The sequence below is a fragment of the Aedes aegypti genome, chromosome 3 (genome assembly GCF_002204515.2).
Source record: "Aedes aegypti strain LVP_AGWG chromosome 3, AaegL5.0 Primary Assembly, whole genome shotgun sequence".
NCBI lineage: Eukaryota > Metazoa > Arthropoda > Insecta > Diptera > Culicidae > Aedes > Aedes aegypti.
Window position 1 is genome coordinate 216631328 of NC_035109.1, and position 26742 is coordinate 216658069.

General features: G+C 40.2%; 1 protein-coding gene across 1 annotated transcript; it reads right to left on the bottom strand.

Moving 5' to 3' along the window:
- Positions 1-16084: 16084 nt before the first annotated feature.
- Positions 16085-25901, bottom strand: LOC5568021 (zinc finger protein Xfin). Its single transcript, XM_001657792.2, has 5 exons — positions 25602-25901; positions 20679-21276; positions 17919-18798; positions 16622-16879; positions 16085-16511 (listed from the first exon to the last, which is right to left on the bottom strand). The coding sequence occupies exons 1-5, from the start codon at positions 25767-25769 to the stop codon at positions 16397-16399; spliced, it is 2019 nt and encodes a 672-aa protein (XP_001657842.2). The 5' UTR covers positions 25770-25901; the 3' UTR covers positions 16085-16396.
- Between the last annotated feature and the right edge of the window lie 841 nt (positions 25902-26742).

Below are 26742 nucleotides of genomic sequence, written 5' to 3' on the forward strand. Positions count from 1 at the left end.
TCTCAAAGTTTTATTTCAAACAGGCTCGACTAAAAGTGGTTCATTTCCTTGGTCATGACGCACCCGGGTTGAGTTTCTTATTGTTCACGCACAACGCGAACGGTGTGTCACATTTCAACCCTGATCAGTTCAGTCATCGTTTTCATCTTGTTGTTGATCCTGTCTATGTAATCCCCCCACCTATTCCCATTCATGTAAAGCAAACACAGTTAACTTCGAGTCGCCGTGAGTATTTTTCGTGTTTTTTGAGTTGTTAAACACAAGTTCGATGGCAGGTCTGACGAGGGTGAGAGCGCTCTTCAACATCGTCGTTGAATGGGAGCGCTACCGCCCGTAAAAGAGACGTGACGCAGTGTGGCAAGTGCCTCGTGCTCGGTCACGGGACACGAAACTGCCACATGAAGCCCCGCTGTGGCAAATGTGCCGGCGCGCACGCCACTACGACATGCCAGCCGATGGAGGGCACCGAACCAAAGTGTGCCAACTGCGGTGCCACCACGAGGGCAGCAGCCGCAATTGCCCCAAACGAGCGGAGTTTCTGGCAATCCGCCAGCAAGCATCCGCCAAGAAGCTGGGACGGCAACGCCAGCGCCCCGCTACCAAGTGCCCAATCTGCCACCGCTTCCACCACCCCACCGGCAGACATCTCGCCAGCCGGCCCCCTCCGTTCAGCATCGTCTCGCGGCCGCCGCCGCCGCTCCACCGGTGCAGAATGCGTCCCCTCTTGGATGGGGGAATCCTGGACGCAGTGCTCCCGGCACTCCTCCCTCCGACGACGGCTCCCTGTATACTCCGGAGCAAATGTTGGAGTACATCAGGGACTTGTTCCAACGGCTGCGAGCCTGCCGTTCCAAGTCGGAGCAAATCAACGCCGCCAACTTGGTGGTATTCGCCTTCCTCGCCAAATATGGCCCGTGAGAATCATGAACTGGAACGCTTGCTCCCTCCGGAGCAAAAACCGAGAGTTGTCCGCCTTCCTGGACCAGGAAGGCATAGACATTGCCGTGATCACGGAGACGCACTGTTCGAAACATCGGAACAACCCTGTATCGCTGAGATTATTGCTAACCCTTTGGGAAATATAGACCATCGCGATCCAACGCAGAAGCAGCGTGTGTCATCGGAGTTGTCAGCAGAAACGCGAGTAGAAGGCACAGCAGAATGACAGAACAAAAGTGGAATTAATGCTATTGAGAAGACACGTTTATGGAGTTTGTAAAATTTCCCAAATTTGCTGAATTTATTATTCTATTTCCTATTATTTTAAGCGCAATTAGTGACACCTAAGTTATTATTTTTTTCACTGTGTGAGTTAGCAATTGAATTTGTTGAAATTACGACTAAAATAATCATAAATTGTTTATTCCTAGATGCGCTAAAGAATTTGATAACCTAAAATCACTAGTGACAAAGATTAAATCACTAGCTAATTAGTAAGTAAGTTATGGAACAGCTTCGAAATTAGTTTAAATACTCAAAATACCCTATTTACTTAATTTAGTTCTTGAATCCTACGAAGAAACTGTAAATTCCCAGTGCAAGATATTCCTTCTGGTTACTTCTTCAAGACAGAAGAAAAATTTGATGTAAGTCTCTGATAACCCTAGCAAAATCCTACGAAAAACCTAATAAAACATATTTTTTAGCTTTAAGCTGTCATCACTAACGACTGCTTTGAGGACGGTTTGCATTTCTATCCGAACAAACTTAAAGATCAACATTCGGAGACTCTTGAAATGCCAGAGGAATCGGAGGCGATGGGAAATGAAGGTCGCAACTGTATGTTGTGCGAGGACCATGATAGCGCAGACGACATGGTCCAATGCGACAACTGTGACCTGTGGGCCCACTATCGTTGCGCTAATGTGACCGAAGCTGTCAAGGAAAACCCGTGGGTGTGCCCGAAATGTACCAACTCCTTGCAGGTACCAAAAAACCCCAGGAAGCCCACGACGAGGAAGACTTCCGGTAAAAAAGGTAGTAGAAGCGATACCGGGTCGGAATCTGGGAAAGTGGATGCAATCGTCGCTAGCTTCGAAGAGTCGCTGGCTCAGTTGCAACAGGAAAAAGGAGACAGAGCGAAACAGCTGGACGAAGAGAGAATCCTTCATGAAAAGCGGCTTGAAATGGAGCGTGAGATGATGGAGAAAAAACGGTTGCAGAAAAAGCAAATGTTGGATAAACAGCTTGCGCAGGAACAACAACTCCTTGAGCAACAGCTTCGGGATGAACAAGAATTCCTTCAACGACGACAGGAGCTTCGCAACCGATTCCACAAACTCAAGCTTGACCTTAGTCAACAATTTGATCAGCCAAGCGAATCGGATGATGATGGAGAGTCAGATGCTGGAGCCGCCGCAAAAGCAAAAGATTGGCTGGATTCGATGAATAATGATCCTCGTGGTGCGTACCCAAAAAGTAAAGGAGTACCGGAAATAGCAGTTCCAAGTTCAGCTGTGAAGCAATCCGTAGGAAACTACAAGCAGAACGCCGATTTGGAACATCCAAGACCTGCGAAGCTTAACGAGCCGGGGTCGAAGCAAGCCACCATCATCGGTCAACATATGCACCAGAATTCACCTCACCAGCAACATCAGGCATCAGTTAACACTCCATGCGAAGTTCTGGAACTACTGCAGTGCCCCGATTTGACAGCACATGAGGAAACTGTCCTCAGAAATATTTTGAATCGTAGAAGACAGGAAGGTAACGATCAAGTTCAAGACATCGGCCGTGGTCCGACCCAAGAACAGCTAGCAGCCCGACAAGCTGTCTCTAAACATCTTCCGATATTTCGCGGGGAACCAGAGGTATGGCCTCTATTCATAAGCTGCTATGAATATACGACTGCCGCATGTGGGTTCACAAATACGGACAACCTGAAAAGACTTCAGGACAGCCTTCAAGGACTTGCAAAAGAAGCTGTACAAAGCCGACTTCTAATGCCGGATTCGGTTCCCGAGGTAATAGAGGACCTTCGCAAGCTATTCGGAAACCCAGAAAAGCTTTTGAAAACCCTGGTGGCAAAAGTTCGTAAGGCACAGGCTCCTCGGTTAGACAAGCTCGAGACATTCCTATACTTTGGGATCACAGTCAAACAACTCTGCGATCATCTCGAAGCAGCCGGATCACTTGAGCAACCCAATGCTCGTGCAAGAGCTCGTGAACAAATTACCGCCAGAATACAAACTGGACTGGGTTCGGTTCAAACGCGGTAAATTTGGAACACCGCTAAGGAACTTCACTGATTTCATCAATGAGATTGTGTCGGAAGTCTCTGAGGTAGCTGACTTCACCGGAGCAGAGCAATCTGTATCTAGTTCGCCATGGAAAGGAAAACCGAAGAAAAAGGAATTCGTCAACACTCATAATACTCAACCGAACCGGTCTGCCAGTTTTCAAACGGAAATGCAACAAAAATCGAGAAAGCCGTGTGTCGTATGTAATCGAAACGACCACAAAATTCGATACTGCGATGATTTCGCCAAGCTTGGCATCAGTGAACGATTAGGAATCGTCGAAAAGTTCAAACTGTGTCAACTCTGCCTCAACGATCACGGAAAAGCGCAGTGTACGTTTAAAGGACGTTGTAACGTGCCTAATTGTGGTAAGAGACATCACACTCTGTTACATCGAGCGGTTGAATGCGTCCAACTAGCTTTAGTGGAAAACAACACCCACATACAATCCTTTCGATCGGTGATATTCCGCATCGTTCCCATCACGTTGTATTATGATGATCAAACCGTTCAAACAGCAGCGTTCCTCGATGAAGGCGCGTCGACAACGCTAGTTGAGGACTCGATCGCTGATTTGTTGGAAGCCGATGGTGTTTTAGAACCACTAGAGGTTACTTGGACAGCAAATATGAAGCGATACGAAGAAACATCGCGAAAAATCGATCTTCAAATCTCGGCAAAAGGGTCGTCGAATCGGTATGAGCTGAAGGAGGCGCGTACGGTGAACGAACTAGTTCTGCCCAAGCAGAACGATACAATCGAGGAGATCATCAAGCGATACCGTCATTTGGAAGGACTATCGATCATTGATTGTGGCAAGGACGTTCCCCGCATATTGATCGGTCTGGATAATCTTCATTTGTTTGCTCCTCTGGAATCGAAAGTGGGCAATTTCGGAGAACCTATAGCGGTCCGTTCACTCCTTGGAGTCAATATATGGTCCAAATCAACAACGACCTTCACCCAAAGCATGCGTACATTACCATACGATTCAGCCGATCAACAATCAATATCTCCACGATCTGCTAAGAATGCAATATACTATTGAGAGCACACACGATCAAGCAGAAGTGTTACCGGAAACGAAGGACGTCGAAGGTTTGGTACCTCCCGCTGAATGTAGTCCTGAACCCGAGAAAGCCAAACAAAGTGCGATTGGTGTGGGATGCAGCAGCGACTGTTGCAGGCGTCTCCCTTAATACAAAATTATTAAAAGGCCCAGATCTTCTCACTTCATTACCGGCAGTGATCAGCAAATTCCGAGAACGGCCGATCGCAATCGGTGGCGACATACGCGAAATGTACCACCAGGTACACATTCGAGATGCCGACAAACAAGCGCAACGGTTCTTATTTCGCTTTGAGTACACACAACCTCCAACGGTCTATATTATGGATGTAGCCACCTTTGGGGCAACATGTTCCCCTTGTTCGGCTCAATTCATAAAGAACCTAAATGCCATGGAGTATTCGTCGCAATTTCCTGATGCTGCTTCTGCAATCGTGGACCGAACTTATGTGGATGACTACTTTGACAATCTAGACTCCGAAGAGGAGGCCCTACGAAGGGCCAAAGAAGTAAAGTTTATCAATTCGAAAGCCGGGTTCGAGGTCAGAAACTGGACATCGAATTCGTCATTAGTACTCAGTGGTATAGGAGAGGACAATTCGAATGGATTGGTACACTTTCACCTAGATAAGGCAACCGATAATGAAAGAGTACTAGGCGTTATCTGGAATCCGCATCTAGATACTCTGTCGTTTGCAGTTCCATCAGGAATTGAAATTTCAGCAGAACGTCCTGAAAAGCCGACAAAAAGAATAATCCTTAGCTCGGTAATGGCCCTCTTCGACCCATTGGGCCTGCTAGCTCCATTCACCACATTGGGAAAGATGCTTATCCAAGATCTCTGGAGAACTGGGTGCGACTGGGATCAAGCAGTTGACGAAGAGTCGTTCAAAAAGTGGAAATCATGGATTGGGCTGCTTCCAGAAATCTCCAAGTTGAAAATACCTCGTAGCTACTTCGGAACGGTGCAATCCAAGGATTTTGGACCGGTGCAACTGCACGTATTTTGTGATGCAGGCGAAAGCGCTTTCGGGTGTGCCGGATTCCTGCGGATAGAAATCAATGGAGAAATTAAATGTTCCTTAGTGATGGCGCGGTCGAAAGTCGCTCCTCTGAAGCAACTCACCATCCCTCGCCTAGAACTGGAAGCAGCTGTATTGGGCTCGCGCTTGTCACACACAATCAAGAAAAATTTGTCTCTCCAAATAAATCAAACTTTTTTCTGGACTGACTCCCAAACTGTCTTGTCGTGGCTGACGTCGGATCAAAAGCGCTACAAACAATTTGTTTGCTTCAGAATCGGAGAGATTTTAAGCCTAACGAAACTGTCCGAATGGAGATGGGTACCCTCGAGGATGAACATTGCTGATAGCCTAACAAAATGGAAGAGTGATTTTGGTTTGTCACCCGAGTGGTTTAGCGGACCGAACTTTCTCTATCAACTCCAAGAACTATGGCCATCTAAGAAACTTCCGCCGGCGAATATAAAAATCGAATTGCGAGCTGTACATCTGTTCCACGACATCATACTCCCGGATAAGCTGATCGATGCAACGAGATTTTCAAAATGGAATGTTCTCATCAGATCGATTGCCAGCGCACTGCGGTTTATTTCCAACTGTCGTCGGAAAGCAAATGGGGAACCCATCGAAACGCTGAAACCAACAGCAAGTCAACGAGATCAAATAATCGCCGAGATGCATTCGGTTCGAGTTCCGCTGAAGCAGAGCGAGTATCAATGGGCCGAGAAAGTGCTATGGAGATTCACGCAAAGTAACGTCTTTGGTGACGAAATTAAAACGCTTCGGAAGAATCTGGATCGCGAACCGTCCAAGTGGATTTCTTTGGAGAAGAGTAGTCCGCTTTATAAGCTGACACCGCTCTTAGACGACGAAATGGTGCTGCGAGTAGAAGGACGATGTGACAAAGCCGGACATTTGCCTTTCGACATGCGGTTTCCAGTAATCCTTCCTAGGGACGGAGCAGTCACCGAATTGCTAGTACGTTACTACCATGAAACCTTTGGTCACGCTTTCAGAGAAACGGTAAAAAATGAAATTAAGCAACGCTTCTATATCTTCAATCTGACTTCGGTGCTGGCAAAGACAGAGCGAAGTTGTATCTGGTGCAAGGTTCACAAAAATCGGCCAAATGTACCCAGAATGGCCTCTATTCCCGTGCAACGTCTAACACCGTACAAAAGACCTTTCACATTTGTTGGTATTGACTACCTTGGACCAGTAGAAGTCTCGGTAGGCCGTCGCTCAGAGAAAAGATGAATCGTACTATTCACTTGTTTGGTGGTCCGAGCTATCCACCTTGAAGTGGCCTATAACCTGACTGCGCAATCGTGCATAATGGCAATTCGACGCTTCATTTGCCGTCGAGGACCCGCGGCAGAATATTTTTCGGACAACGGCACTAATCTTAAAGCAGCTAGTAAGGAGTTTGTCCATCAGTTGCAAGTAATACGGAACGAATGCGCTGAAGAGTTTACAAGTGCCCGGACAAAGTGGCATTTCAATCCCCCGGCCGCACCCCACATGGGGGGCATATGGGAGCGAATGGTCAGGACTGTGAAGAACGTGATGACGGTCCTAAACGATGGACGTAGATTAACCGACGAAATTCTGCACACAAGCCTAGCTGAAACTGAAGACATGGTAAACAGTCGTCCACTTGTCTATGCTCCACAAGAATCTCAGTACGAATCGCTGTCTCCTAACCATTTTCTACGGGGTATAGCTGCCAACGAGCCCCATGAAGTACTTCCTCCTACTGATCCTGCTAGTGCGCTACGTGACACGTATCAGCGCTCAGTACAGCTGTCCAACAATTTGTGGGAACGCTGGCTTAAAGAGTATGTCCAGAACTCAAATCGACGCAGTAAATGGTTTGATGACTTGACACCGCTAAAGAAAGGTGATCTAGTATTCGTTGTCGACGGAGGCCGACGTAAGGCGTGGACAAGAGGAATAGTTGAAAAACCGATAGTGTCGATTGATGGGAGGATTCGCCAAGCACTCATCAGGACAAATTACGGTATAGTTCGACGGGCAACTGCCAATCTAGCAGTACTGGAGATAGACGGAAGTAACGCTGTTCCAGATGATAACTCCGGACCAGGATTACGAGCCGGGGATGTGTTCGAAACATCGGAACAACCCTGTATCGCTGAGATTATTGCTAACCCTTTGGGAGATATAGACCATCGCGATCCAACGCAGAAGCAGCGTGTGTCATCGGAGTTGTCAGCAGAAACGCGAGTAGAAGGCACAGCAGAATGACAGAACAAAAGTGGAATTAATGCTATTGAGAAGACACGTTTATGGAGTTTGTAAAATTTCCCAAATTTGCTGAATTTATTATTCTATTTCCTATTATTTTAAGCGCAATTAGTGACACCTAAGTTATTATTTTTTTCACTGTGTGAGTTAGCAATTGAATTTGTTGAAATTACGGCTAAAATAATCATAAATTGTTTATTCCTAGATGCGCTAAAGAATTTGATAACCTAAAATCACTAGTGACAAAGATTAAATCACTAGCTAATTAGTAAGTAAGTTATGGAACAGCTTCGAAATTAGTTTAAATACTCAAAATACCCTATTTACTTAATTTAGTTCTTGAATCCTACGAAGAAACTGTAAATTCCCAGTGCAAGATATTCCTTCTGGTTACTTCTTCAAGACAGAAGAAAAACTTGATGTAAGTCTCTGATAACCCTAGCAAAATCCTACGAAAAACCTAATAAAACATATTTTTTAGCTTTAAGCTGTCATCACTAACGACTGCTTTGAGGACGGTTTGCATTTCTATCCGAACACGCACCTCAAGCCGGAAGTTAACGTCTTCATCCCCGACTTCCGGCTGCAAATCATCGAGGCCGTTGGTGTTCTGGTGGAAATCAAGATTATCGCGGCGTACTGTCCGAAACAAGCCAACATCAACGACGGAACATCGGCGGTCCTAAAGCAAGACCTCACCAAGCTGACACGGCGGCAGGGGCAGTTCATCCTGGCTGGCGACCTGAACGCAAGGCACGAGACCTGGGGAAACCCCCGGCGAAACAGGAACGGCCTCATCCTACAACAGGACCTGGAAGATGGCCACTACACCACCCTGAGCCCGGATTCACCCACCCGCCTGAGCCGGTCCGGGGCCCACTCAACCATCGATGTCTTCCTGACTAACATGGCCGGCAACATCTCCCTACCGGTCGTTCACCAGGACCTCAGCTCGGACCACTACCTGGTGGTGGCAGAAGTTGGTTCCCTGGTCAACCGGCATCGAGTCACCCGGCGCAACTACCACCGTGTCGACTGGGGCCAATTCCAGCGGTGTGTCGACGCCAACATCCGGTACGAGGCTCCTCTGGCGCCCGTGGAAGATATCGACCGGCAGCTGCAGATCGTCGAAGAGGCTATCTCCGTAGCCCGAGATCAGCATGTGCCAACATCTGGTCAGGTGAGCAACACCCTTTTTATCTATCGTGTTACCAAAGATCTCATTCGTTTACGGAACACCAAACGCAGGCAGTACCAACGCACTGGTCTGCTTGCGTTAAAAAGCGAAGTAAATCGCATATCCAAAATTGTCAAGGCCAGAATGGTGGACCTTAGGAACGAAGACTTTTCCAAAAAGATCCGCTCTCTCTCAGATTGTATTTGTATTTAAAATAATCCATCTGACAAATTAGTCTTAATGAATAAAAACTTGAACATAACATACACTTAACACAGGTTACTGAACTACAGATCTTATTCTATTAGCAAAATGCCTCGTCGGTTCATCGAACTCGAAAAACTCTTCGACAGCTGAGAATGCTCGGATGCACGCTGAGATGGGTTCGTTGTATCCAAATACGGTGCGATGGAAACTTGATTGGAGCAGTGTTGTACTCCGGAGAACTCGGTTAGGAACACGAAATTCTAGTAAACTAAGCAGTTCTGGAGCATCGACTTCGCCATTTAGCAACTTCGCTATAAGCAACGATTGCTGTACCTTTCTTCGTCGATCCAATGTTTCTAGTCCCAGGAGTCGGCATCTATCCGGATACGGTGGCAGGTTATCGGGGTCCCTCCATGGCAAGTTTCTTAGTGCCAAACGAATAAACCTCTTTTGAATCCGTTCAATACGTAGACTCCACGTGAGTTGGTGCGGATGCCAAACGACGGATGCATTTTCCAAGATAGGGCGTACCAGGGAACAATACAATGATTTCCAGCAGTGCGGGTCTGAAAAATCCTTGGCAACCTTGGAAATAAAGCCTAGCTGACGCGTTGCTGTTGAGATGATTGCAGAACGATGCAGCTCAAACGACATTTTCTCATCAAGCTGAACCCCTAAGTCAGTCACATGATCAACTCTGTTGAGAATGATCCCATCAATTTCGTAGTGAAAAACAATTGGATGCATCTTGCGGTGAAAAGTGATCACCTGACATTTCTCTACGCTAATAATTAGCTTGTTTCTGCGGCACCAATCGGCAAACAGTGTTAACGAGTTCTGAAGACGCATAAAATCATTTTCAGTCCGTACTACAATGTACAGTTTGAGATCATCGGCATAAATCAGTTTAAATCCTTCACCGAGAACCAAGCCAGCATCGTTAAAGAAAATAATAAATAGCAAATTGTGCTAGGCCATTCTGGAAGATAAGCAAAATACTTAAAACCAAACCCAGACCAATTCCACCGTTGATCCCATTAGACAACACCGACTCTAAGGATCGCTTGATAACCACTGCGGAGAAGGCTGGTGAGATAGGTCGGCATTTCGTCAGCTCCCACAATCTAGGGTTTATCCTCGGAAGTCCCCTCTTTCGCATCGCGACGCGAATAATATTCGCGTTACTTGTGAAGGAGAACACTTCAGTCTGGCATGAATTTGTGTATTTTTTGCCATCTATCTTGTCAAGTTGTGCATTGGGTTTTTCGTAGTCCTGCTTTGCAGCTTGGACTGATTGCCGCAGTTTCAGCAGATCTGTTTTCAAGTCTTTGCTGATATTGTTTTGCTCTTAATAGACTACCTGCATTTTCGGGAGGTACTTCCTATTTCAATCCATGGCCTCGTTAAGCCCCTGGACTTTCGTTCCTGCTGCCCCGGTAGATTTTACCTCGTAACGCACCACGTAAAGGTGATCTACCTCCGTTAATGGGGTTATAAAGATGCCTCCTCATATAGGGGCAATAAGGGCATTATGAACATACGGGGCAATATGAGCCACCCCGGTTTTGACCTCAAAAACAGTGTTGTAATGTCTAGTGTCATTATGATCTGCTAAAGGATGCCTCAAATAGCCACCACAATAAAAACCGTAAGAATATTCGTTTGAACACTCAAGATATTTACAAAAATGTACAAATTTGTCCTTCGTCATGAAAAGCTTATAATTTCGGCAGTTTTTAATTAGGCCTATAAGACAATTATATTTATAATTCTGGTAAATTTTACCAATGCATTGAAACTTCTGATCATAATGAACAGTTCTTGAGCGAAATTAGATTAGTTCGTAAACAAAATTATTGAAAAACAATAAGGTACCCCGGGGCAAGTGAGAATCCGGGGTAAGTGGGGCGTTTCGTCATAGCTCAACTAGGAAAAGTTTTTCGTGGGGGTATTCTTCTAGAAAGTTGAAGATATAATGACAAGGAATGTATTTAGTACTAAACATATTGTTATTTTTATTACCATGTGGTTCAGCGCCATTTTCAACTTGCATGACAAATTGTGACACGTTTCACGTCTTGCATTGACTCGCAAAAAATAAATGTGTTTTAAATCGAATTTCCATCAGTAAGCTATAATTTTTAGTATTATTACAAGCTGCTAACGATAAACCAGTATTTTGTTTTCATTTCATATGAAATTTTCGATGGTCTATCTTACCCCAAAATATATTTGTACCTGGGGTAAGTGTGACCTATCAAAACAAAAACCAGAATCAAAACTTTTCGTACACGTTTCATACATTTTGCTAGAGAGTAGCACTAAAACATTCAAACAAATGATTTTTATCAAAAAAGATCAACCTCAAATTATGTAATTGCATAAGAGGGAGAGGAAAAGTGTTATTATTCTTTATTTTTTTTATTTTTGAAATACGACTTCAAAATTGAACAAACACACAGCTGAAATTTGAAATGCATCATGAGAACATATTTATAATTTCGTCAATTATTTCATTTTCATTTTCATTTTCATTTTGCAGCGTTTGGTGGGGCAATGAGAGCGCAAGTCAGTCCAAAGCCGGGGGCAGGGATAGGTAATAGCCGTAATAGTCTATGCGGACACTTGAACACCATCGGAAATGATAGGAAGGGTTGGGGTAGGGTATAGGAAATTGGAGAAGACTTGACAAAGTAATGCGATTAATGTTGCAAAATGTAAATGTGCTGAGAGCAATTTAATTTGAGTTTTGAAGTTTGGTTTGATTTATTAAAATTTCAAACAATTGTACTAGTAAGAAAGAATGAGCTGATCGCTTTATAGAAATTTAATAAACAACAAAGTAATAACAATATGAGAGTGATGCTAAGAACTGCTGATGGCACGATGCGTCGCTTTAGGAGCTTTTGATAATGATTGAACATTACTATAAAGAACGCAATTCAATTGATGGTGACAACTTTACAAACTTTATCTGTTTTTATTATGTACAGATATAAAATTATAATTCAGTTCACTGATTGGCGGTGCTGATTTATATAAAAATATTTGATATTATTAAAATGAAAAGCTTAGCTAGCTTAGCTTAGCTTAGACTGACTACACATATCAATGGTTGCTATTCCGTGATTGACCGAAGTCAGTGAAAATGCACAAAGAATCAACCAGAAGTTCGGCTGGGATTGGCCATAATCTTCTTCAGTGTGCATAATTCAGTGCCTCTATTTATACAGGTAACGGCGCCGGCCACGTCCTTGCAGTCAGGTGGGAATGGGGGAAGGAATGTTAGTGTGTAACCCCTGCTATTTGGAGACCGTGTTTGCCTCTGCATCTCCACAAAGGTTACTGGGAAGGATGTTTGTTAATGGGGAGGATCGTTGGGTCAAAGGATTCACTTTGATAAGTGATTAGACAATGATAAATAGTTTTTTGTCAAATATAAATATGCTTTTATGAAAATATAATATTTTCATTTGATATGAACAATTTCTATGTAAAGGAAAATTATGTCAGGACGAAAGCATGTGTTATTATATTTTACTTATTTGAAAAGAAACAAAAACTCGATTGGCTGGAACATCACAGAACACTCTTATTCTTATGCCGACACTTACAGTGGCGAACCATCCAAAGTTGAATAAAGTGAACCTTTCGCAAGTCTACACTTGTAGTGTCGAACCATTCAATTTTTTTTTTATAATTACAAAAATGAAGATAAAAAGAAAGGGGTGTTTTGAAAACAAAAAAATGTTAAACATAAATATTTCATGAATTAGAGTTTATGTCGACACTCACAGTGACGAACCATTCATAGTTTGTAGAAAAATCATATTTACGTCCTACTGTTGTATCGATGAAATGTGCAGTCATACATATTTTATAGATCAGAAATAGTAGCATGAAACGAGCTCACCAATTGATCCGCCATCCCTGACTGAGCAGCAACAATCCACATTCAGCTTAACTCGTTTGCTCGGCTATATAAAAGCACTCAGAGAAAATAGGCGCACGACCCGAGAGGGAAAACAACTGACGACTGCTCGGGCTTTCTTGACGCACTGCCAAGGAGCAATCGTCAAGGTCGAAGATCAAACAGAACTAACCGATCGCGGAACTTTTTCACTTCACTCGACCGACGCGCGACATGTTTGATCCTGCCCTCGTCACCCGCTCCCGCAGGAGCAAGCGTCAAGGTCGGAAGATCAAACAGAACTGTCTTGATACTATTAAAATGAAATGTGTTACTTACTCATGAGGTTCATACTTCCCTGACCAGAATTATTCTGTTTTGAGCATCCTTTTCGAAGCTATTCTATCCAGTTATCCATGGACTGCTTACAGTTCTGAAATTATTTTTATTGTGCATGCTCATGCATTATATTAGTAATGATCATAATCATGTAACAGATAAGAAGGTGAGAAAGAGATAATATAGGAACAGTGATTAGTAATGAGTAATTATGTAGTTTTGTTAGAATAATAAACAATTAAACAGCACTAATGAATAGCTTAATAAATGACATTACAGCATAGCTGAGCCTTCATAAGACCGATGTATAAAAATAATTTGTTTCGAAATTGTCCGCGTGGTCTTCTAGTGCCCCTATTAGATTAGAATCAGTCATAGACATACATACCGAATGCTCGCCATGACCCTATGACCAACATTTGTATATGTATAGCCGTAGCTGATGTGGCTTTTTTAAGGTGACACAGTTTGGAATCAACTTCTAAGATTGCACTGAATCTTCAAACGCACAAATCTCGCGAAGAAAGCATCCAACAACAGTGTACTTTTTATTTTGGCTTTGTGCACTATCAGAAAGCTTAAAATAAGAAGATCAGAAACGTTTGCCAACTATTTCTCCAGTTTTGTGCCTTTGAAAACGTGAGTAGGGGCACAAGTCGGCCATTGTAACGGCCATCTTTGGCTTCCGAGGCTTCACCTTAATAGGTAGTTCTTTCACTCATTGATTGTCTTCAAAACCTTTTCAAGTATAGAAAATTGATTTTATTTCATTTATGACTACATTGAAGCTACATTGTGCTTATTGAGTATTAGGTATTATTTCATGTTTTTATCACTATAGATATTATCAAGGCCAGAATTCCCAGTGAGTGAAGAATTTTATAGTACTAGAACACCATAGAAGATCGCTAAACATTACCTAATCATGGAACGGCTTTTTGCTCTATTATTTAAAGTAGATGCTATTGATCTCCCTTTGCTCCTATCCGCAACCCGGTGCACGCGCCCTGTTGGGTTTCGAAAACCTCGTAGAAGATTACAAACCGTCAATGGCATTCCCAATTACTACCCCACATTGCACATTCAAGGATCTGATTGTGCTCCTAACCCACCCTCAGTTCGTAATCTTCTCGCCAGCTTGAAATTATATTTTCCCGAAGTAAAAGTAATTTTGATAAGTGATAGCCTAGTGCATCCCAACTGCATAGTACAGTAGTTTAACCAGAATCTTAAGGTCAGAAGATAAAATCTAAATTTTGTAATAAAAAGGTTGCCATTGCTTTAAAATTTACCCAACATCTAATCAAAACTACTAACAACAACGATCAATTATCAAAATTCATCGCTCCCAGGAAAATATAATCCCAATCCCAGGGATATTTATAATTTCGTCAATTATTGAATGTTTATGTGCTACATTTTAATTAACAACTTATAAATGATATATTTTGAACATGTTTAATTCCTTTTTACGCTTTTATTGAGGAATTTTCAGTTAAAATTGAATGTGAGGTGACATACTATTAAATAAAGGGTTTCTTCCTAAAACGTAACGTATTTTATGGATGATCCCTTATGTACATCAAATATGTACTTAAAATTAAAAATCTATGACATATCAATCCTATTATTGTAATGGTTGACTTACTGATGTGGATTGACGCATGAAACTGGATGTGTCCCACTTGCCCCGCTTAGCGAGGTAACTGCGTCCATTGGCTCATTCTAAAACTTTCTTCCAAGGTTTTCACAATCTCGAAATTATTCGATTAGTTTCATGCATACACCAGCAAATATGTTGCCAAAACGTGATTGTGTTGTTGGATTTGAAAAATATTGACATTTGAAAATTTTATTGAACAATTTGTTTGAACTATCGTTTTTTTCGTTCCCACTTGCCCCGCGGTACTTTATATTATTTTTAAGATGCTGGGGCGGGGCAAAATGAGCCACCTAGATTTAAGCAAAACAAACGATGTTTTGAACATAAAAATGCATTGTCTAAATATACCAGATTATTTTTCTACTGCATAGTCATCTTTATGCACCATTACAAGTGGAACACTTTGCTAGAAAATACGTTGAACCAAGTATCGCAATTTAGTTCTAGTATAACATGGTCTGTTTACTATGTATTATGTTTCCTCAAAAAAATAAGCCGCTAGAATCAATAATTTCAAGCAAAGCTGATACAATTTCCTTTCCAATAATGTACTCTTCACCACCAACTCTTCTCTATACTGTTTTAAATGAAAATCATTCGATTGAATGAGGTGGCTCATACTGCCCCGTATAGTGGCTCATAATGCCCCATATGGTTGGTGACTACGTAGAAAAACATGATTTTCCAAAACGTTCCTGAAATAATTGGCAAGTTGATGTTAACATTAATTAACGACGTAACATGAAAGATAACATTTTATAGTACAAGTCACTTGCATTTAAACCACAATTTTTGCTGTTTTTCTATGCGTTCCATGGCGTTTTCCTTAGGCGGCCCATATTGCCCCGATCACCCTTATCATCATATATAAAGAAAAGATGCGAATATGTATTATTAAGCATTTAAATAGGGCAGAATTTAGTGGGCTGATCACTTAGTGTGATCCAGAAGCCAACCAAATAGAAGTCACGAGCTGGCTGTACGTATTGGAAAAGCACCAGAGAATTTTGAACGTTCTCAGGGCAAATGAAGAAGTATTGCTCAATACCAACGAAGATTGAGCTCTACAATACGCCCGGCAATATCCAGCATAATTAAAAACCAAGTAATACCAAGTCGAAAATGATCTTCAAAATTTGCATGGAGAGACATTTAGATAATTTCGAGAAACTCTATATAAACGAGAAAGCTCCTCAGAGGTTGTGAATAACATCATTTTACTTAACGATAGAGAGATTAACCTACCTGTATTGTTGATCAGTGTTGGTGAACTCATTCTCATTCTCAGTTTGAGATCTTATTCCCAAAGCGAACGGGAGCGCTGTCAAGAATGATTCATCCATGAAATTCGTCTAAAATTCCTATAAAACTAAGGTGTGTTGCTAATGTGGGATAGTTTTCTTGTGTTTCTAGCAAATAATAAATCACTTCTGATTGCTTAAACACAAAGATTCTCAAACATGAGATATGAGAATTTAAGAGTTCTCCAACATTGCTGCTGTTGATTATTCGAACTTTATATTCTTGACATGCGTCTTCATGTGTAACTTTACGTGATGCTTCCGACTAAATGTCTTTCCACATTCAGAACATTCGAAGGGTTTAAATCCAGAGTGTAGCCTAAGAGAAATTTCAGAGATGAAAAACGATTAAGGTTGTCGTATAAAACCAGAAATTCGGAGCCAATATAAATTCAAAAGTTGGCTTCTATGCACAGCTAGGAAACTCACCTAATGTGACCCTGGAGAATTCTTTCCGCTTTGAAGTGCTTCAGACAGATATCGCATTGGTACTTTTTCTCTTCAGCATGCGTAGACATGTGGTCCCGCCGATGGCTTGAGGTGCGGAACCTCTTGTCGCATCCTTCGACGGTGCACGAGAATGGACGTTCGTCGGTGTGCGACCGCATGTGGATGGTGAGGTCGCATTTCTGCAGGAACGCCTTCGGGCACATGGAACATGTGTAGCGACGGTTTGCGAAATGGTTCCTAAAATTGAACAAGAACTATTGTAAGTGCATCATCGATAATAAAAATATGTTATTTAAACTCATAAAATAAAAACAAACATTTAAAATGACATACGACAGATTTGTTTTTGTTAAAATCTTTTCTAGTGTACTTCTAAAAATAACAACGAATTGATTTCAACGAAAAAAATAATCGATAACTTCAATTTTGACCACAGCTCCAGAACTGCATGCACATTTTAATATTTCAATTTAGAGAGAGAATGATTAACCCTCTAATACCCAACCCCGCCTTTAGACGGGGTACACTTTGGAATTTTGTGTATTTTTTCGTAGCTCGGAAATCAAAATGATTTTATTTTTGGCTTAAGCCTTGACTCATAACACGCATATAAGAAAAGTTTTTTATGACTTTTGAAACTTTGTTGTATTTTTAAAAATTGTTTTTAAAATTGTATTCTTATATAACCTACAAATGCCTGGGTTTAAGTTAACGTGTAATATAAAAATTCGTACCTTTTATATTTTTCTACCATCAATCTATCACAGAAGAACAGCTTGGTGGTATTAAAATAATTTCAAACCTGTTTTTCCGTTATTTACACGGAAAATAAAAATATTTCCAGAAAAATATTTAAAATTTAATATTTTTTAAAGTACCGTGAAAACTTGAATTTTTATTATTGCCAAAAATCAGTAACTAGAAGAGACTTCAAGAAAAAATGAAAAAGGATAGGGATGTTCAAAAATAAAAATTATAAAAATCAAAAACCAAAATTCTTAGATTTACGAATAAAAATAAATTATTGCCCAAAACGTGTTTAGAACGATTTTAGATAACTAAAAATGATATTTAGATCGAAAATAAAAATTTGGGTATTAGAGGGTTAATAGTGAAATTTTCGCATAATTTATGATAAGGTCCCTAAGTCATTGATATTCTGATATCAACTTGGTTACAAATTGTTTTGGAGCGCTCATCATAAATTAGCGAGAAATACAGTCATGTGAAGGCTTTTAGATAAAGAACAATTACAATAACAATCAACAATACTTACTTTGTATGCACCTTAAACGATGCTTCGGAGGTAAACCTTTTGAAGCAAATTTGGCAGACCATATCGGGCTGCAGCGACGCCTTTGTTTCCACAAACGAGCCAGCTTTCTTAGTTAGATGAGCTTGATTCAAGTGAACAGTTAACTTGAAGAAATCCCGGAACGTGCTAGAGCAATCGAAGGGACAATCGTACCTGGACCTGTGGAAGTAAACATGTTGCCTGATGAAGCTTGCATCCGAAAATTGATCATTGCATATACCACATCTGTGGATTTGGTCGTATCCGTATGCGTTCCAAATGCGACTGGCGTCTTCCGAATTTGTTTCTTCAAATTCGTGCGTCGAAGAGTAGTGCTCCAGGCCACTGGATAGTGAATCAAATTCCAAGCTGCACAAACCACAAACGACTTTTGAGCTTTCGTTTGTGTGGAAAGTCTTCATTCTTGGCAGGCAAATATCCAATCCCATATTGTAGAACTCTTCGTGTACGATTGCATCGGTGGACTCTTCGAAATCTTCTCGATCTATTGCAGTGCATGCTTCAGTGTTGAGATGGGTTTCCAATGCTGCCGTCGTCGGATAAACTAATTTGCAGTTGGTGCATCGATGGTAATCTACTCTATCGAAAATCGTTTCAATAGTCTTCTTGTGAATGGCATAATGATCATTGAAAGCTTTTTTTACGCTCGTAACAAACTGACAATAGGTGCATTTGTGCTCATTTTTTGGTTTAGCTGTAGCTGAGGAGATATTTTCGTCAGAGTTAGGTTCCGATTCATTTTCTACTTCTCGAATGACTTCATAGGTCAGGTATTCAATGGTTTCGTTTTCAATGTCTTGCTCAACTTTGTCTCGATTACTTGACTTGCTGCTTGATTTTTCTGAAAAAAAAATACGAGAAATACAAATTATGGATACATCAAATTTGTACTAGCATCAATACCGGATCATTGCGCAATGATCCGAATCGACCTTGAACAATTGATTTCAGACGTATGATGTCTTCAGAGATGTTCTTTGCATAGGTAATTGAGTTTTTCATCTTCTTAGATAAGTTGAAAAACTATGTTTTACCTAGGTTTAAATTTCTAATGCAACTTTTTTGTTTGGAGTAACTTGTTGTTGCGTTTTCCAGAGAACTTGTAGAAAAAGTTTTTTTAGAAAAACTTTGCTAAAGATAGATTTGATCTTAGATAATCACTAAATTCACTAAATGTGCTTAGGGTGGACTCATTTTTATCTAACTATTTTGTTTTCAGTTCTACTTAAATGTGTTTTTAAGAAAAGTTTCTGTGGAAGTAATGATATACAACTAGGTAGTGAGCTGACTTTATCGTAATAACGGGCCCCCATTTTGGGAGGAGGCCCTCAACTAGATCGTGCGGCCTCAATACGCGTCGCCGATAGCTTTTCACGAGCTACACTGCCAGCTTTCATGGACAGAGAAGGTATGTATAGAGGAAAAACAGCCTATTACGATGAGAAATTGCAAAAATGACTTTTTTTTTTGCAATTTCTCATCGTAATAGGCTGTTTTTTTATCACGCCAATCTGTCATGAAACGACCTACTTTCCTGCACTGAAGTGCGGGAATAGTTATTGCGCAACTGAAACCATTGCTGTAATGATTTATTACGCAACGCTTTCTCATTACGCAACTGTTTTGAGTTGCGTAATGAATCAATACACAACCATTTTTCATAAATTGTAAAATGATGGTCAGTGCATTCCGATATAATTTTTGTTACCCTCAAGTGGTCTTCTACGAAATTGCAAAAAAATGTTGTACGTAACTCGTTGCAGAACTCGATTTTTACAGCACTCGTCGTAATTAATTTACGACTCGTGCTGTAAAAATCATCATTCTGCAACTTGTTCTACTCTTTGTATTGTAAATATCATTTGTTGTAAATAGTATGGCTAGATAAGAGACAAAATCCATTTTCATTTTGTAGTCTGTAGTCTTCTGTCCGAATAGGCAGGATGCCTTCTTGTAGCCAATCAGATAAATAAATTGACAACTCCCAAAACAGTACTGAAAAGAGCTATTTTTCGATACCGTTATAAGTGCTGAAAAGTAGCACTTTTCAGCACTGTTTATTTGGTAGGAAAAGTAGTCCGTTATGTTGATCAATTTCTTTTAAAAAAAAAAGGCTGATATACAACGGAATTGCAAAAAAAAAAAAAAATTGTCGTACTCGGCTAAACCTAGTGCGTACAATCTCTCGTCCACATCGATCTAACAATCAGGCCATACGTTTTCGAGTTGCTCAAGCAATTATCGATAGCCGTCTAGTATACGGTCTGGAATTACCATGTATAGCAACCGAGGGGCCTTCCTAAGCCAAGCGGTTAGAGACCGCGGCTACAAAGTAAAGTCATGCTGAAGGTAAAAGGTAAATGATTCCCGGTCGGTCCAGGATCTTTTCGTAATGGAAATTTCCTTGACTTCCCTCGGCATAGAGTATCATCGTACCTACTTAGCACAGGATATACGAATGCAAAAATGGCAACTTTGTCAAAGAAAGATCTCAATTAATAACTGTGGAAGTGCTCATAAGAACACTAAGCTGAGAAGCAAGCTTTGTCTCACTGAGGACGTAATGCCAAGAAGAAGAAGGTAGAACCGCTGCTTGCTTGAGTTAAAGTTACAACTTTTTTGAAGACATCATACGTCTGAAATCAACGATAACATATCGTCGATTTTGACCATTGTGTGGTGTTAGAAACATTATAGAAAAAATATACAAAACCAACATACCATCAAATTTGAACTCTTCCTGCTCCAGCAGCTCCGGCATTTCATGCTCATCGAGGTCTAGGTCCGTATCGTCCAGAATATTGTCCGCCTCTACGACTTCGTCAATCACATCCACCTGGCTAAAGCATTCCTCGTCGTCAAGTTCCGTCTCTTCTTCCACATAAAATGGGGACGCGGCCGTTTGACTGATGTTTTCCTCTTCAACCGGAAGTAACTCATGTGGTGGCAACGGAGGATCGACCTGCGTGTAGGCATCCTTTTTCCCGTCGGAAAACGATTCTGTTTGACACGTCGATTCCTCCGTGTTTGGACCAACTTGACAAGCCGAGTCGTTCGTGGCCGGTTTTGGGGTTCTGGCTATCGTCAGAAATTTGTACGATTCCAAATCTGCTTCCTGGATGATCAATTCATTGGTCTGTGTGTCTGCAGCATTGAGTTCTTTTTTCAAAGGTTGAGGAGCTGGCGGTTTGGCAATACCAAATATTTCGTACAGCAAATCGAACGACTTCGACGTCTTCTCTTTGAAGGAAAACAGCTCCTTCAATTTGCTCTTGCAGTCGACGCAAACGTTCTTCGGAAATACTTCATTCTTTGCTGGCTGCAATTATTAAATTTTTAAATCAGAAAGAACTCTGTCTAATACAGGGCTGGTAGCATTCGAGTGTTTTTAAAATAGGAACTTTAGAGCATCGTTTCCCAAACTTGGCCCGCTTTATTAATAAAAAGTGAGCTGGCGAGATGTTGGGGATCGTGAAATCCAAGTTTGGGAAGCTATGCTTTTAAGACATTATGCTTGGAAATAGAGACCAAAAAAAGACCTTACGTGAACCAAAAAGAGATCATACACAATAAATTATAAATAATATCCAAACAGGAATCAGGACAAAACAATTTCCATTAAAATTTTCAGAAAATCCAACCTGATACTTCTTACAGTTAGGGGTAGTCGGGGCGGCTTGGCCAATGGGGTGGAATGAGCAGTAGTAACTACATAATTGAATTTTTAGATTATATGAGATTATATCCCATCAATAAAAAAATCGACTCGAAAAATTACAAATTTTGAAAAATCAATCATTCATCCGTGAACTTTAAAACACAAAGAAAATTATGCGGATCTAGTGTGTTCATCGGAAAATTGTTGGAAATCATGCAAGCATTCGAAAAATTCATAATATTTTTAGCACTTTATCAACTTTTCCTGCACTTTCCCCTATGGACAAAACAATAAGATAATTTCAGCGAAAAAAAAAAGATTTAACAAAGCAAACACTTCTTTCAATTGAACGAATTTTGATACTTACAAACATAATGGTTACAATCAGCTTCTTTAATATTTTTCAGTTACACCGGTAGTGTACCTGAAAGAGCCTAAACGTATTGTTCATTGAAAATTTAAGCAGTTATTTTTTGTCATACTATGGCATTCTATGTCACAATGTGTAAGGAGTGTACATGATGACTGAAGATTAAATATTTAATTATCCAATGCACAGGATATGACGATTTTGCCGTATAATTAAAACTCTCACGAATATATGTATTACCAATGATTCTGTCGTTCAATGGACAAAATATTTTTGATATCAGTTTTAATGGACGTTGCGTAAAAATCATAGGAGAATGACGGGTTCATCGGTCATATTATTTTTTGTACAACAATAAATTTAGTGGCTAAATAATCGTTGGTCCGTTGCTATTTTTGTTTGCTGTATAGTGAAAGATTTGAGCTTCAGTCATCTATTATAGTTCTTACACTTTGTGACAATTCTATGAATGATACTTTTAGGCGCTTTTGATACACTACCGGTATAAATAAAACATACTTAAGAAGATTTAAAATTAATATTATTATGTTATTTATCAATCCTGTGTATCAGAATTCGTTCAAATACTCATGCGCAATTTAAAAAAGAAGTTTCTGGCTTGCTAAAACCTGACAGGAATCATTTATCTAAGAATATTTCTAAGACCTTTTCTGGAGATTCTTTGCGAAATAACGCAAAGCAATACTGCTCGTTTTACTGCATACATTTTTTTATGATTTCTCTAAGAATTTCATCAGAAATTAATTGAGGTATTTGCCCAAAGATTCAGATATCACTCCGATAATTCTTTCAGGAGTTCATATAATGATTATTTCCCATGCAACCCTCCCATGATTTTTCCCAAGGCATTCGTCCAAGAATTTTGTTTGTGAACCACAAAAATACAAACTGGATTTTTCAAAGGATAACCACAGGGGTTGTCTCAGAAATTTCATCAGGAATTTCTCCAAGGATTGTGATAACTTTAGAAACATCTTTGGATATCCTTTAAAATTGTAATTAGGGAGTTCTTTGAGATTTCAACTAGGAGTTTCTGTGAGGATCTTTTTCTTCTTGGCAATACGTCATCACAAGGACATAGCCTGCTTCTCAGCTTAGTGTTCAATTGTCTCTAAGCATTTTTTTTTATAAATTATTAGAGAAGAAATTATAAGAGAGAGAAGAATACCGTGAGGTATTTCTAAAGAAGTTTTAAAGTTCTTAATGGATTTCTTCGAATAACCCCTCGATGAATTTTTCGAGCAATTCCCTGATGTAAGCGTGTTAGAAAAGGTGTAGGATAGGATTAGTCGAGCAGAGGAAGCTAAAATCGACTAATCCTTCAACCGAATTTTCTAGTTGTTACTCTAGGAGATCTTCCAAAGATACCTACAGAAATTCTTCAATGAGAATTCGCAAGAGTTTATTAAACAGTTTTTGTAGAAATCCATTTAGAGATTGTTTCCAGAATCCTAGGAAAGTGCTAAGAAAAAAATACAAAGCAATCTTGAAGAAATTACTGGAAGCAGTAGCGTTGGACTGCTCAAGGATTCCCTGGAGCAAATAAAAAAAAACCCTTTAAGCATCCTTTGAAATATCGCTGAAAGCATTTCTGGGAGAATTGATAATGGAATCTTTAGAAGATTTTCTGGAGCGATCACTGTAGGAATCCCTGGAAGTATTACTGATGAAACTTTTGGAGAAATCACTATGATAATTCCTTAAGCCTTTCCTTGAAGAATCTGATTGGAAATTCTTAAAGAATAAGTTAAGTTTTAACAGTTTCTGGAGGTTTTTCTGGAGCCTGTATAATTTTGCACCAGAATGCACTGCAAGCAAAATAAGGAAAATAGATTTCAGAGACCATAAATATATCAAAAGAGACCTGCTACCATCGCTGCATTTTCGAGAATTCAAGAAGCAATAATTTCTACGGAAATGTCTCCACTGATTTTTGAGGGTTTTTTTTTCAACTTTTTCATTCAGTTTTTTCGAAGATTTCAACCAAGTATTTTGCTAAGAACACCTTTGGAAATTACTTCAGAGATTCTTCCTGTGATTTTTTTTCAGAAAGTCCAGCAGGTATTCTTTGAGAAATTCCCCAAACATGTTCCCAAATAAATTAGCCAGGATTTTTTTTCCAGTGAATTGTCAAGGACATCTTTTAAGACATTATTGGAGAAATCCCTGAACGTATCGCTATAACAAATGCTATTAAAATCTCTGTTTAAACCAATGTAGAAATTCCTGATAAACTCTTGAAAGGATCTCTGCAAATTTCTGGGGAAGTCTGAATGAATATGTGAGATAATAATTAAAAGATAACCAATTAAGTAGAATTATCTCCAGAAGAAGACTCGATTCTGAGTCGGAACGTCGGGAAAAATCTAAAAACATCGTTTTGATTCCTCCCAAGACTGCAGTGCCGAATCCAGTAGCTATATGATAATCAATTAAATTTCTGGTTAGAATCTTAGATAAAACTTGTGCTAAAATGGTCGGAATAATTGCTGTAGTATTTGCTGGTGTGTAACTTCAAATTACTCAAAAACATTTTGGAAGAACTTTAGGACTTATTCGTGGATCCGGAAAAAATCCGGAGGAACTTAACGATGAATCACTACTGGTCGAATTTATAGTTCTTACTAGGAAGAACTACTGGAAGAATTTTGAAGCATTTTTTTAGATAATCCGTCGATGAATTCACGACGGAATACTTAAAAAAAACGGCTGGAGAGACAACTGCAAAAATCGGCGTACATCTTGAGGAATTGTTGTAGGAGTTTCTGGGAAGACCTTTAAATTTACCCAGAAACTTAGGAATTCTTGAAAGAACTCCTGTAGAAATCTTTAGAAGATCTGATGAAGTGGAAAATCGATGGAAAACTGTAATTAATGAGCAGTTTCCAATGAGCAATGAGCAACTCTAAAGGAAATCGAAGAATAGCATCTCTGTGAAATTCCCGGTTAAGTATCTCGAATAAGAATTTACTACAAGGAGAAGGAAAATAGTGACTTTAAGGACCATTTTGATTAAAAAAATACTTACATTGAAATAGAGACCAAGTCTTTAGAAAGATGTGTGCTACCAGTCCTTATAGGGCAAACGCTCCCTTAGTGGAGGTAGCTCCAATAGTGGAGGTAGTGTGTTTTGACATGTTTCGCACTTTTTTATGGCTATGTGATATTTTTCTATGATGTACGATGTGAAAATGATACAAGTTATCGAAAAATATTCATGAAATTTAACCATAAACCTATTTTAAACAATAATTTTGCTTAAATTTTTTGCTCTTTTGCACCTATAGTGGTGCATCAGTACCTATAGTGGAGGGTCCCATAAGAAATCAATGGTTTGCGTCACTAAAGGAACCATTCTTAAAACATACCTCTACTAAAGGAACAGTGTTCCTATTGTTGGTGCAAGGCTTTTTGCAGGGAAATTTCAAATGAATCGTGATTTTTATACATTTGAATGATAGAAGGATTTGAGATCTAGCGATTGATACGCTAAAATCATATAATTCATGATTTTATCACCATGTTTTAGCAGTTTTCCCTTAGGTGCACCACTAATGGTACATTTGTCCTAATTATTTAATATATCCTTATTTACCTTCACACCAACGGTGGATTCCAACACTTTGGGGAACGAGATAATCTTGCCATCCAGGATTTCGTTGCAGAAAATCGGCTTCAGTTGACTTACGGGAAACTGGCCCAAACAAGTGCGGCACATTTCGTCGGCATTGATTTGTAGTTCCAGATCATCGGAGTCCTTCATTTTCACGAACGGTTATGATATTACACTGAAAACTATAGAATTACAACCTTTTTTTAAACGAAACAGTTTTCACCGATTTCACAAATCTATCGAAAACACAAATGCATCGCGAGTTGACTGTTTACTTTTGCAATGCCTACCCTGCAACGAGGGGTGCATAAGTTGTGAAAGCCTGTCAAAAAATTACGCCTACCAGCGCTCGCGGAGATGTCTGCACTGAACGAAATTCCCCGTCATGAATCGAATGATTTTTGCCTCAACAGTACCCCATTTTCGGACACAAGACACAATCAAGATGATTTTCATCCGGCATAAATATTTACCGTACTAGCAATGTTCACTAACATAATGTGAATACATCTAATATTGTTATCTATTAACGTTATGTTCGAGCTACATTCCAAATCGAACGTTAAAACAATACCGTTGATATTATTTGATTGCAGCATTACAGTATCCGTTACGGTATATGAATATAGTAGAACAACTCTTCGTTTGCATTACCATACGCCTCCAATCGCAAAACGCAACATACTGTTAGCCATCTTGTAAATTCGGTCAATTATTAGAAAATGCTGTTCGCCGAAGTTGGATTTTTCTCAGAATCTATACGAGATACTCTACTTCGGAAGTAGGGCGCATTAGAGTGCATCCGGAAGCGAATCGAATGCACCTCCGAAGTTAGGATAGATTTTGAGAAAAATCCAACTTCGGTGAGAAACCGTTTCCAACTTTTTACCGCACCGTAGACAGACGTTCAAGCTAGACTCCTCATGTTGTGTGAAAACATGGCCGCCACCAGATCTAAGAGTGGCAATTAGTGGATAGATGGCGCCACCGGTGCCACCCTTCAAACTTATGAAGCTGTCAAATTCATTGTTTTGTTTTGATTCATCGTCGGGATTATTAGTGATTTGTTTTTTGATCGATTAATATTTGGATCAAATCTCGCATAACTTGTGATCTCGCCCTA

Bases quoted from the DNA above. Each gene is read 5' to 3' on its own strand.
- LOC5568021 (XM_001657792.2), bottom strand. From the start codon at position 25,769: ATGAAGGACTCCGATGATCTGGAACTACAAATCAATGCCGACGAAATG. The intron at 18,799-20,678 runs GTATGTTGGTTT...TTTTTTTTTCAG, and splicing joins GGAAGAGTTCAAATTTGATG to AAAAATCAAGCAGCAAGTCA. The intron at 16,512-16,621 runs GTGAGTTTCCTA...AATTTCTCTTAG, and splicing joins ATTCTCCAGGGTCACATTAG to GCTACACTCTGGATTTAAAC.